Source organism: Grampus griseus (assembly GCF_964374135.1).
Source record: "Grampus griseus genome assembly, chromosome: 11".
NCBI classification, from domain to species: Eukaryota; Metazoa; Chordata; class Mammalia; order Artiodactyla; family Delphinidae; genus Grampus; species Grampus griseus.
The window spans coordinates 93272927-93285843 of record NC_139005.1 but is presented as its reverse complement, the minus strand read 5'-3'; the positions used below and the strand labels follow the sequence as shown (position 1 = coordinate 93285843).

The 12917-nt window shown below is 47.4% G+C and overlaps 1 protein-coding gene across 2 annotated transcripts; it reads left to right on the top strand.

The window, feature by feature from the left end:
* Positions 1-476: 476 nt before the first annotated feature.
* On the top strand, positions 477-12804 carry JOSD1 (Josephin domain containing 1). Of its 2 annotated transcripts, none has more exons than XM_082665522.1 (5): positions 477-664; positions 1068-1887; positions 9605-9733; positions 9862-10056; positions 10699-12804. In XM_082665522.1, the coding sequence occupies exons 2-5, from the start codon at positions 1703-1705 to the stop codon at positions 10796-10798; spliced, it is 609 nt and encodes a 202-aa protein (XP_082521648.1). In that variant the 5' UTR covers positions 477-664; positions 1068-1702; the 3' UTR covers positions 10799-12804. The 2 variants fall into 2 exon arrangements, with proteins under 2 accessions (XP_082521648.1, XP_082521647.1); XM_082665521.1 differs by having other exon boundaries at positions 619-737.
* Positions 12805-12917: the final 113 nt, after the last annotated feature.

Sequence of the window (12917 nt, the reverse complement as noted above, 5' to 3'; positions counted from 1 at the left end):
TGAAATAGGATTATTCCACTTGAAACGTGACTCCCGGCGAGGCACTTACCCTCAGAGTTCCCGGAAAGTGAGGGCGGTCGGGCCCACTAAACAAGAGAATTTGCGCCCGACCGCGTCAGTAAGGTGCTTTGAAATCACCTGGCGAACGGCATGCTAGACAAAGATAAAACGGCCAGCGCAAGTGAAACTAGTCCCGGTTCGCGAAAGCACTCGGCCCAAAAAGCCTGATCAGAAAGACGGGAGGGCTGGGGAGAGTCGCGAAGTGTAGCCCCAGGCTGGGTCGCCGCCCCGGAACTGAGCCGACGCCCGTGGGACGAGAGGGGCGGGACAGGCATCGGGGCGGGACTCCCACCGGCCGCCCGGCCTGCCCAGCCCCGGAGGGAGAGAACAGAGGATCCGGGCACCAGCCGAGGAGCCGGGCACTATCTCTACCTGCGGCGAGTCGCCGCTACAGCCGCCGCCGGGCTACCCACCCCACACCGCCAGGAGACCCAACGCAGCGTGCACCCGCGCAACAGACGCACGGCGGCCGCGACCCCACAGCCGGCGCCGGTGACGTCAGGCCGACGTCAGAGCGGACGCCGTGGCGGGGCGGGAGCTGGGACGGCGAAGGAGGGCGTTTTCGGAGCACGCGCTGGGCTGGGGCCGCTGACGTCGGGCTCAGGTGCGCGCGCTCGCTCGCCCGCCCGAGCGCGGCCCAGGTGGCGGCTCGCAGCTCCAGGTGGCGGCCTGCAGCGGTGAGGGGGCGACCGGCGGCGCGTCCGCACGCTGTCCAGGCGGCGCGGGAGACCGGGCGGGGTCGGGGTTAGGGGAGCGGCGGGAGGGCGCCTCGGCTTGCACTCACGTGACGGGCGGGGAGGTTGGGGTGGGGGCGGCGAGCTGGGTGGGCCTGGGCCCCCGAGGGCGAGACGAATTGTCCGGCCCCACCCCTCGCGGGCCTGCCCGTCGCAGTGCAGGACCTTCCTTGGGGCTGGGGCCGGACCCGCCGCGCAGCTTCCCTGGGCAGCCTGGTCCTCTGCCGCGGCCCACCCGACCGCCGGAGCTGACAGGAGTTGTCTTCCCCGTAGGGCCGCGGCGAGAGGGTGAGAGTCCGCGCTTTCCGAGGGAGCTGCGCCGGCCTCGGCCCCGCGGGGTCCCACCGCACCCGAGAGGATGGAGAGCCTCCCCCGACGCCCCAGCAGGGCCCGCGATCCCACGCTGGCCGGCCCTCGCTAGCTGCTCGAAATTTGCGTTTTATCCACCACCTAGGCCTTGTCTCCTGAGTCAGTGGCGTTGTGGTTCCAAAGAAATGGAAGAAAAGGAGCGATGTGACCGACTCCGTTCGGTCCTCCTGCCTTGAGGCCTGGTTGGCATTTGCAGAAAGGAAAATACAGCAAGAAAATCGTGTGTTTTTGGAAAGGGTAGAAGAGGAGGGTGGAAGAAGGAAAACAAGGTCTTAGATTTTATATGATTTTTTAAAACTTCTGCACTTCGACAGTGGTGGCAAAATACACTAAATCCAAAAGTTATCTTTGTTTTGAAAAGAGGGGGATTATTTTTCCTTTTGATTACAACCTTTTCTCCCCGTGACAAAGCATAAATCATGGACATCAGAAAATAAGGTAGACCTCAGGAATCCTGCAAAGACTGAGAAGCTTACATTCCTCCTCAGGAGGAAAGAGTGGGGTGTTTTTAGCCCTCTCTGGAACCTAAAACGAAAAACATGAGTTGCGTGCCATGGAAAGGAGACAAGGCCAAATCCGAATCATTGGAGCTGCCCCAGGCTGCACCCCTACAAATCTACCATGAGAAGCAGCGCAGGGAGCTTTGTGCTCTGCACGCCCTCAATAACGTCTTCCAGGACAGCAATGCCTTCACCCGGGACACGCTGCAAGAGATTTTCCAGAGGTAGGGGACTCCTTCTTGGTGCCTCTATCCTTCTGTGCTCTTTTTGAATTTCTGCGCGTGGGGCAGCGTCTCTGCTGCATAAACCTTCAAACCAACAGGGATTGTTAGCTAAATGCTGTTAGCAGGTATAAGGGACACAGGAATGGGAAAGTGAATAATCAGGACCATTTACTGAGCACTTAACAGTGGGCTGGGCACAGTGCTAAGAGCCTCAGTGGTGTTACCTCAAGTGATCCCTTCTACAATCCATTGGAATCTGTGTTGTCATTTCCATTTTATGGATAAAGACAGGGCTCAGAGAAGTTCAGTAATTTGCCCAAGGTAACATAACAAGAGATGAAGCCAGGCTTGAATCCAGGTTTGTTGTTGCTGTGCTGTTGACCACTATGCTGTTAATGCCTCTCAAGTCCTGCCCCCAAGGAGTTTAGAGTCTAGAACGGGGACAAGATACGTACACACTCAGTCACCTGTCATCAGGGTTGGAATGTAGTGGGTTCCATAAGAAGGGTATATACACAGCGCTCAGCTTTTCTACGAGGCCGTGTGCTGGGGTTGGTGCTTTTCATATGGTGTTTTGTGTAGCTCTCCTAACAGTAGATTTACTGTCTCTATTTTACTGATAAACAGAAAGAAAGGTCAGGTAATTTGTCCAAATAGCTTCTAAGTAGCAAAGCTGTGATTTGAAGCTGACTCTAGGTCCCCTCCCCTTTCTACTTCATTCTAGAGGGCCTTTCTTATCCACTTTCCAAACACTACCGGACAGGTTGATAGAAGTTCAGCTTTCTTCTGTCAGCTTTGATGTTCTAAAATTCTTCTCTCAAAGGGTATGAGAAATGGTTCTGCAGTGGCTGGTTCAGCACGTGTGCTGTCCATAGCAACTCTGACGGTGCGCCTGTCTCACTACGCCAGCTTATAAAGAGTTATCCCGCTCAATTCTCAGTGCAGAGAAAGCCCAAGAATTCTTCAAGCAATGTGTATTGGCAGTTCCAGAAGACCCTTCTCTGACTCCATTCAGAAATGAAGTGATTGCCCCAGAGGGCCTGAATTACAGCTGGGAACAACCTATTTGGGGTGATTTATGAAGCATAGGTATGGACCACTTACCCTGAAAGAACCGTAGGCCCTCTCTTAAAAGAATGTTAATCCCAGTGTGCTGACAAAATTGTAATGAGAGTAATTATTTTCCAGTGTCAGTAATAACCATAGTAATGCCTTAGCAGGGCAGATGTGTCCTTTGCATCATGGCCATCATCTGGCAAGTAGAATTAACTCTTTTCAGGAAACAGGGCCCTGGGAGGTGAGATAACTTGTCTCAGATTGCTAGGTCGTGTAGCTGAAAGCAGAAAGGAGGCCAGTCCCTTAGACTGCTTCCTTTTGGCAGCCATTAATATATCTTCTTCTCCTAATTGGATATTTTCAGATTATTTCCTAATCGAAGTCTAGGGAGAAGAAAAAGACTGACAGTGAGTCCTTGAACTTGCTTGGTACTTGGTACTCTGTGACAGCCCTGCAACAACCTTATCAGTAGTGATCCTAGGAAACTAGGTTTCCATTTAAGCAATTTGCCCAGTTTCACTCACTAGTCAATGTCAATTCCAAGATTCAGTGTGTCCATTCAGAAGTTTTCCACTTCTCTAAATTTGGCCTGGATCTGACATCATGATGATCACTAACACAGATGAACACTCACTCTGTGCAAAGCACTGTTCTGAGTGCTTTCCTTGTGTTAACTCATTCCTGACACCAATCTTAAGGGTAGATCCTGGGACTTCCTTGGCGGTCCAGTGGTTAAGACTCCGCACTTCCACTGCAGGGGGCACTGGTTGGATCCCTGGTCAGGGAGATAACATCCCACATGCTGTGCGGCCAAAAAAAAAAAAAAAAGGTAGATCCTGTTATTTTTCATCTTTCCAGATGAGGGAACAGAGTTCACAGAGCTATTAGTTTTAGGATTTGGTCCCAAGCTTTGTGAATGGAGGGCCTGCTTTCCTATCTGCTCTGCTACTTCCTGAGTATTGGGAAGGTGTCTCAGAGCAATTACATCATCAGTAGCTGTTCACCCTGCTAGGAAGTTGGGCCTGGGTTTGAAGATGTGGACTATAAGCTGTTTGTGGATAATAGCAGGACTTTTTCAGCTATGTTTTCCCTGAATGAAAGAACGCTAAATATTTGCTAAACACTCACATGGAACCAAAGTTCTATTCCTGGCTTTTGAAGCTTTAGCAAGTTGTACTACATTCCCCCAGGTACCTATCAGCACAAGATCCACCTCAGAGTAACAGCAGACCAGTACATATGAGAATATCTGTACCCTACCACTCCAGAGGTGGAATTCTGTATGGAGTATTTAATATGGGAAGATTCGGTGTGGATAAATAGAAACAAAGAAGTGTGAAAGGGATGAGAGGAAAAAACAAAGGGAGGAGAGGTGAGGGAGAGGAGATAGAATTTTTTAAACAAGAAACATTTACTAGCTGCCTTCAGTATGCCAGGCACCACTACACACTGTAAAGAAAACAAGCTGAACAAGACTCAGCTGCAGAGAAGTACGTCTTAGAACTATCCATTGACCCGGCCTTGAGAAAAGACTTAAGTGGATTTAGAACCATGGAATTCAGAGCAGTCTAAAGGGAAAAAGATAATCCATTTGGATTTTAACAGAAAAGAAGAGTAATGTTGGCAGTAATGTTAACTAGATAATTTTAAATTCCCAGATCTTAAGTTCTATGCTTTTTTGAAGATGTGGCTGATGAATGGTAGAAATGGGACACAATTTTTGATTAATGCCATTTGTTGAGAGGAAGTTCATTCTAGCAGTTGAATTTTAGCCAGACAGAATACAAAAGCAGGGTGGAGTTTCAATGCAGTTGTGGGTATGAGATGACTCATGGCTGGAATAGAAATGAATAGGAATTTAGACAGGACTAAGCTAATGACTCGGCAGCAACACAGGAACAGGGAAGAGAGGAGTCAGGTGTGACAGGCTCAATCCAGGATTTGAAGATAGTGGTCACAAAGAGATCATTGGTTTGAAAAGGATGAACAACTGCAATTGGAGAAAAGGTCAGACTATAAGAGATTATAGATACTGGTGAACATCCTCTACCACAGAGAAGCCCTCCTGCCTCTCCATTAAAAAGTCCCTGAGCACACATTTAAAGGAAGGCGTCACATTTAAAGGTATGGTTGTAAATGGAGAAAAGGTGTTGTTGAGTGTTAATCTCTAGAGATTTAAATTTTCTCATCCAAGGGCTGGACAGACTCCTCCTCGTCATCATCATCGCCAGCACCTACAGAGTACTTTTGTGTACCTGGCGCTGTGATCTGTGCTTTATGTATTTAAGCTGTGCTTTATGTATTTAATAATTTAAAAACACATTAGGAAGTTCTGAGCCATATTTTCTAAGGTCACACCTCAGAACTTATAAAAAGGAAAAAATTAAGGGAAAAAAAGGAATCTTGATGACATGTTTCCACATTTCCTTTTCATTCAAACCTGAAGCATCACCTTAGCCAGACACAGTGGTAACTATAAGAGAGGACCAGAGACTTAACTGAGGGCACAGACATCAGTGGAGAGACTTGGACTAGAATCCATCTTCTCAGTTGTAGATCACTTCAAATCTTATGGCTCTAACCTCTGCTTATGGTGACAAAAATGAGAGGCTAGCGTATAGTCCAGAATTTCCGTGGAAATAATTAAGACAGTCCTGAATAGGCGTTTGCCGAGGAGTCTCAAGAAAACATTCCATTGGGACAGAGTAGAATTCCCATGGAATTCAGTGGGATGAGTGTGTTGAAATATCCAGGAGACCGTTCATTGTAGCTTTAGGTTTAGAGGTGGAATCCTAGCTCTGCCACTCACTAGCTGTATATGACTGTACAAGTCACCATAACCTCTTTGTACCTCAGCTTCCTTACTTACACTATGGGGTTAATTTCTATCTCAAGATTGTTGGGGGCTTCCCTGGTGGCGCAGTGGTTGAGAGTCCGCCTGCCGATGTAGGGGACGCGGGTTCGTGCCCCGGTCCGGGAAGATCCCACATGCCGCGGAGCGGCTGGGCCCGTGAGCCGTGGCCGCTGAGCCTGCGCGTCCGGAGCCTGGGCTCCACAACGGGAGAGGCCACAACAGTGAGAGGCCCGCGTACCGCAAAAAAAAAAAAAAAAAGATTGTTGGAAGGATTAAGGGATAAATCTCATAAAAATAGCTAACACAGTGGGCACTTGATTATTGTCAAAGTAAAAACAAGCACTGGTATAATGGGCACACTGGATGGATCCCACTTACTCAAATGGCCACTCTTCTAGGAGTGAGTTGGAAACCATTCTTAGCATTTCCTATATTGATTGGTTTGACAGACACATGGTTATGCAGTTGCCAATGCCCATCTATGAGAGATACAGAGGAGATGAGTCATCCCCTTTGCTTTGGGAATTTACTATTTTGTTGGACATGTATAAAATAAGTGAATTCTTCAATGATCCTATAAGATAGGAATCATTCCCATTTTTACAGAGAAGCTAACAGGCATGGAGACTAAATCTCAGAATTGATATTGATTCTGCTTGGATATGAACTCAGATGTGTGTGGTCCTCCTGATCTCCCTCCTTTTTCTGCTGCACTGGAGCCAGGAAGGATTCCATGGAAGAGGTAGGATGTTAGGTTGAGCTTGAAGAAGCTTTAGGATTTAGCTTGAAACAGGAACTAGGATAAAAGAAGAGAGGCCACATGGTCATGGTGCCTGAAGTACACTAAGCCCAATGAAGGGGAAACAGCAGGTCAAGTGGGGCTAGGAGGGTTGGAGTTGGCCAACCAGGCAACTGGCTCCTCTGACAGTTCTTATGTAAGTGAGTGAAATGATACCTTGGTGAAGGTGGCAGGAACATAAAGGCTGAATAGGTGGAAGGAGCACTTGGAAGCAAGGAGGTCAATTTAGGAACCTGTGTCAAAAAATCCAGGTGTGGGACTTCTCTGGTGGTCCAGTGGTTAAGATGCTTCCAATACAGGGGACGAGGGCTCGATGCCTGGTCGGGGAACTAAGATCCCACATGTTGCATGGTGCAGCCAAAAGATTAAAAAATTTTTTTTTAAATCCAGGTATGAGGTGAGGAGCCTCCAGTTAGGGGAGAGATAGTAGGAATAGACAGGCAAGGATTTGAATCTGAGATTGATGTAGGACAAGGAGAAGAGACACTTGGAACACTAGTCCTAGAAGGTGCACCTCAAAAAAAATGTGTGGTCAAACCTGTTTGGGAGCTGAAACCTTTTGTACACCCTCTCCCCGAGACTCAAGGTAAATATTAGCATATTAGGGGCTTCAAGAAAACCTGTAGGAAACTTGTTTACTTGATTCATTCAGCTATTGTATTAAATGCCTCTGTGATCCTCAGAGGAGCGCATTGCGGGGAAACGCAGCACTAAGGTTTGAGCTTGGTAGGGAGTTAGATGGTGAAAGAGGTGGAAGACTCAGCAGTTTCTTTGCTGGAACCTTCATGCGTCTCCTGGCTGGAGACTTCTCTGAAGGTATTGAGAAGCTACTGAAAAGTTGGTGAAGGGAGAGTAACTTGATATATCTTGAGATAGACTTTCATAGGCTTTCTCATTTAATCCAAGTGCCCAAGAACCCACTGAGAGCCTTTGTCCTGTTAAGCTACATTTTAGGCCCAGGCCAAGGGACTCAGCTGGCCTTTCCTCTTATCAGCCCACCGCCACCAGCCACTCTGATTCATGAGTCCTTGCCGTAAGGCAGCAAGCAGAACTTTGGATTCAAACAAACCCGAGTTTGAATCCTAGTTCTGTCATCTATAAGGGAAGTGATCACAGGCTAGTCATTTTAAATCACCAAACTTCAGTTTCTAAACCCATAAAATGGTAATAATTCATAGCTTCTTACGGGTTTATTGTGAGGATTAAATGAGATACATATATGAAAGCATCTATCATCAGGCATGGCAGAGAAGTTTTCACTAAACGGTATTTATTGTCACAGGTAAAACAAAGTTTGGTTGCAGAGTGGAGTTTAGTGTCCTCAGATCCCCTTCTTTGCTAACTCTGGAGGCTAGCATATAAGCCCTTATTATTTTAAGGGTCCACTAATATTTACAGGGCAAGAGAGAGGGAAAACAAAATAAACATGGAAAACATTTCAACAAACGTCCCTCGAGCACCTGTCACGTGCCAGGTATTCTTTGAGGTCTGGTGATGGGTAGAGAAGGCCCCTGCTGTCTTTCTAGTGTGGAAAAACACGCAAGTCAGAAAACACGTCCAGTAGTAACACGAGCTATAATTAAATTAAAGCAGGTGGATGTAAGAGGAAATGACTGGGAGAAATGTAGGGTTGGGTGGTCAGAAAAGGCCTCTAGGGCAATAACACTTGAGACCCAAAAAATGAGGAGCAGAGCAAGTGGAGATCTAGGGGAAGAGGATTCCAGACAGCGGGAACAGTGAGTGCAAAGGCCCTCCAGTGAGAAAGAGCTTTGTGTGTTCAGATTGCAGAGAGAAGGTGTTTGTGCTAAGAGGTAGGGATGAGGTCGGCAGAATCCTAAGGGCCTTGCAGGCCAGAGGAAGTAGTTTAGATCGTATTTAAGTGCTTTGGGAGCTATGGAGGGTTTAAGTAGTGGCAGGAGTATGTTTTATGTTGGAAAAATATCAGTATGGTTGCTGTATATAGAGTATAAGATTTCTTAAGTTTTTAGAGTTGACCTAAAGATCTGATTCTCTCCTGGAGATGGCATTTAGCAACCTCCTAGACATCCGCTCTCCACTTTTATTCCTGAGGAACTCACGTCATTTCCCTTCCTCCCCTTCACACAGAGGTGAAAGGCATGCTGCCCCTTCCTTCAAGATGGCCTTTCCTCAGGTCCTGGCCTGCGCCGCCTATGAAAGCAAATTAATAGGATTGGGAATGCCTTCAGAACTGACCTTGTCATGAGATGGAGGAGTGGCTAAAGAGGCCTGGGCAAAGGTGGCTTAAAGCCAGTGAGCAAACCACACTGCAGTTGAGTTTTGTTTATCTGGTACAAAATTTTTTTCCAATTTGTGTTTGTTTGTTTTTTTTTTAATTCAGGTATTTTACACACGTGTATATGCAGAATACCTTTAGGTGGTTCATGAATTTCAGTTTAATATGGGCCTTACTACTTTATATTGCCTTATGTGGTCCCAGTTCATACATTTATGTTACCTGTCTGAGCCCCTGTAGGCCTTTGAGTATTTAATGATTGATGATTACCAAGTATGCAAGCCTTAAACAGAAAGCATTTAAAGTGTAAGAAATAAGAGTAAGAAATACTACCCATGCAATCAAACTATCAAATACTATTTTTAATGTTAAAAAAAAGGCTGTATCAAGGCAGGAAGATGAGCAAGGAAGAAGACTGCAGAAATGGGAAGACTGGGGATTTCATAGATGAGACTGCTTCGTGGAACATTCTCTGTATCCATTGAATTCACTGGAGACATACTTTCTAAATGGCAGGCAGATAGGCCCCACTGCTACTGAATTATTGTTTTTCATAAAAGGAAAGGTAATCCCTAGGGAAGCAGGAGCCCAGACTTCAAAATACTTTGGTAAGAACTCGTTACATTTACTTGAATGGGAGGAAACAAGCTTCCAGGGGCAGTGGTGTAAAGTGCTCTTTTGTCCCTGCCAGTGCAGGGCCAGGAGGGGTTAGGTTGACCAGCAAGTCTCAGCTTTCCTCCTTTCACATTTGCAGGTTGTCTCCAAACACCATGGTGACCCCCCACAAGAAGAGCATGCTGGGAAATGGGAACTACGATGTGAACGTCATTATGGCAGCACTTCAAACCAAAGGCTATGAAGCTGTTTGGTGGGACAAGCGCAGGTAATTGAACCAGGCTTGACTTGATGAGAACTGGCATTCAGCCGGGGAGGTGGCCAGTGGTGGTGTTACAGCTGGGGAATCCGGGGGAGTTGGCTGCTGCAGAGCCCAACACCGTTTCTGTTCTGCAGGGATGTCGGCGCCATTGCTCTCACTAATGTTATGGGCTTCATCATGAATCTGCCCTCCAGCCTGTGTTGGGGTCCACTGAAGTTGCCACTCAAAAGGCAGCATTGGATCTGTGTTCGAGAGGTGGGAGGTGCCTACTACAACCTCGACTCCAAACTGAAGATGCCCGAATGGATTGGAGGCGAGGGCGAGCTCAGGTACCTGTGTGGCTGATGTAGTGGCAAGTTGAGCTTATCTTTGGACAAAGGAAATGAAATTCCTAGTTCCTTGGGTCCTCTCCTTATTGTCACTTAGAATCATAGGGTTTCAGACTTTAAAAAGACCTGAATCTTTGATGGCCCATGAAGACATTAAATCCCATTGGTAGAGAAGTCCCATTACCTGGGATGCTGGCTTTCTAGTCTGGCAGAACTGGCATTGTAACATTCTCCAACTTGACGGTATAGCTGCCAGTTCAATGAAAGGAAGGCAAACATTTGGGCCAGAGGGGGCTAAATTTCCCTGGAACCAAAGAAGAAACTCCTTCTTCTTCTTCTTCTTTTTTTTTTACAATTATAAGTCCTTTAGAGTACTTTGGGCTCTGTTCCTCACAGAACTGGCTACTGTTGGCAGTAACATATGAGGATGAGCAAAAATTCAGATTGGAAATTTAACTGGACAGATTGAGGGGTAACCAAATGTGGACTCCTCCAAGAACAGATCACTACTAGAGCGTGTTTAGGGCAGCCAAGGGTATAAATAACAAGGGCCCTGTCTGGCGAACATGTGGCCCCAAGACTGGAGTTTGCAATTTTACTAGCATTTTCATTTTCTCTTTCATCTACCCTTTTTTCCTGTAGGAAATTTTTAAAACATCATTTGCGAGGAAAGAACTGTGAACTCCTGCTGGTGGTACCAGAAGAGGTGGAGGCCCATCAGAGTTGGAGGGCTGATGTGTAACACAGTTCTACCCAGCCTTCCCTCACCTCAACCCCCGAAATCCTCTGTGATGTGCTGTGGCCTCTACAGTGGGTCTGCCCTTGCCACGTCCCCAAACATCTCATCGGGTTTTTCCCCTCAGATTTGACAGTGCAATAGGACAGACATGTAGACTGTTACAGAACCAACCAGCGTTACTTGTTCTGGGAAAGGAAAGTAGGAGCTCTGTGTGCTTAAGGCAAGCTATGGAAGACTTTTGTTTTATTTGAGAGGAGAAAGAAAGGTGGGTCTTAGCTTATTTCCCCGTTTCTCTGAGGACTTGCCAGAGGCTCTGCTGGAGTTCACTGCTGCTCTGACTCACCTGGAGATGCTGCCTTCACTTCCCCTTTCCTGGCAACCAGTGGGTCTGAAGACACAGTACAGGCAAAGCCCATGCTGACGGGTTTGAAGGACTTAGAGCAAAAAGGCCTCTCAGGAAACCATCTCCAAAACTGCAGCAGCAGTACAGCATGCTGTCTCCAACCCTTAATGCCGCCCTTACCCCGTTTTTAAGAGTGGTTTATGGCCATCCTTGGAGTTTTATAATGAAAAGTTCTCTAATATTCCATGCCGGGCGGTTGAATCCTGCGATATTCTAGTGTGACAGGGTGAGCTAGATACCTAAGAGGATGTGGCCAGAACCAGGCTGGGGCAGGCATGGGCAGCCTGTCCGCCTCACTCCAGCATCATCCCTCCCACTTCACTGCATTGCACTGGTTTAGGAGGCTTTGAGGCACAAGATAGGCAAAAGGGCAGTTTTCCCAGCTGACCCACTCTGGCAAAAATCAGGAAAAAAATAAGACTGCCTTTGACATCAAATTCTACTAGTTTGAGACAGAGTTGGGCAAGGAAAGTATTGGGAAGATAAGCCTTCAGAGACCTGGAGCAGCTAGAATGGGTAGAAGTCCTAGGCTTGGAGTCACTGTAGTGACAAGAAGCAGAGCCCTCACATTGGGTGGATATGTGCATTACGCTTTGTCATCTCTCTGTAGCTTCCTTTACAGATCAACTGAGAATGGACCCGCCCCCTACCTCTTTAAATAGTTGTAGGCCACTTTTCTCCCCGTAACTTGGGAAAACAAAAGGAGAAGTAAGGGTCATACTACACCGCCTGTCACCACAGTGGCTGTGGTTGTCTCAGGGCAGGCGGGCAGGCAAGGATGGCCTGTCCAGCCCTCACAGGTCAGTGGTTTCGGCAGGTCTGAGAGCTGCCCCACTGGCCAGACCTCTCCAATAGCAGAGCCAGCCTGGGGCTTGCATGTCCAGCCTGAGCAAGCTTAACGGGATGAAGCTGAGGCTTTCTCCCCACTGTGACTGGAGTGCATGTTTACACCAGCACTTTTTCTGCACATGTATCTTCAATCCAACAAGGCCATTTTTTATGCTGAGTAACAAGTGGCCGCACTCAGCAAGTGGCCGCATTCTCCTCTGCACCATTTTCTACACCAGACCTGCTTGGCACCACAGGGAGCTCTTCGCCCCTGCACAGACATTCCAACCACCACCAGCCAGAAGTTACAGCCAACCTTGCTCATTGTCACAAGCAGGACCTTGGGTCCATTGGCACTGTCAGTGATGTAAGCCATTTCCTGGGAGGAGAAGGAAACTCCTCGCCACCAATCTGCTGGGGCCTGTGCAAACGGCACTTCAAAGGAGTCCCCATGCACTTGGAGTCCATGAGCCAGTGGGATATATGCAAAGACGCTTAAACATTTCAGGGCTGGTTTCTCTGTTCATATCCAATTCTGGTGCTTAGGAACAGGGACCTATGCTGATGCCCAAGGGCAAAAGGCCCCACTTCCCATAAGAAAGGGGGCAGGCCTGACCCTGATGCCCAGTAAGGGGCAACCCTAGGCTTTTTGTTTTTCTTGCTTTTATTCCTTTTTGTTGGCCTTGTGCTGGGTTTGTTTACAAAAGATGTATTTTGTTTAACCAAATATTAAAAATGGAAAACTCCATACATAAATTTCATCTGTCTGAATTCTATAATTATGTACATTAAAAAAAGTGAAGTTTAGTATGATGCTGCTTTGGAAGGAATTCACTACCACCATAAGTCATCTTTTAGAGACATACTGTGCTTTGGCCAGACCTCTCTCAC

Excerpts from the sequence above, each read along its gene's own strand:
- JOSD1 (XM_082665522.1), top strand. The coding sequence starts at position 1,703 with ATGAGTTGCGTGCCATGGAAAGGAGACAAGGCCAAATCCGAATCATTG. Across the intron at positions 1,888-9,604 it reads CTGCAAGAGATTTTCCAGAG|GTTGTCTCCAAACACCATGG; the intron begins GTAGGGGACTCC and ends TCACATTTGCAG. Across the intron at positions 10,057-10,698 it reads GGAGGCGAGGGCGAGCTCAG|GAAATTTTTAAAACATCATT; the intron begins GTACCTGTGTGG and ends TTTTTCCTGTAG.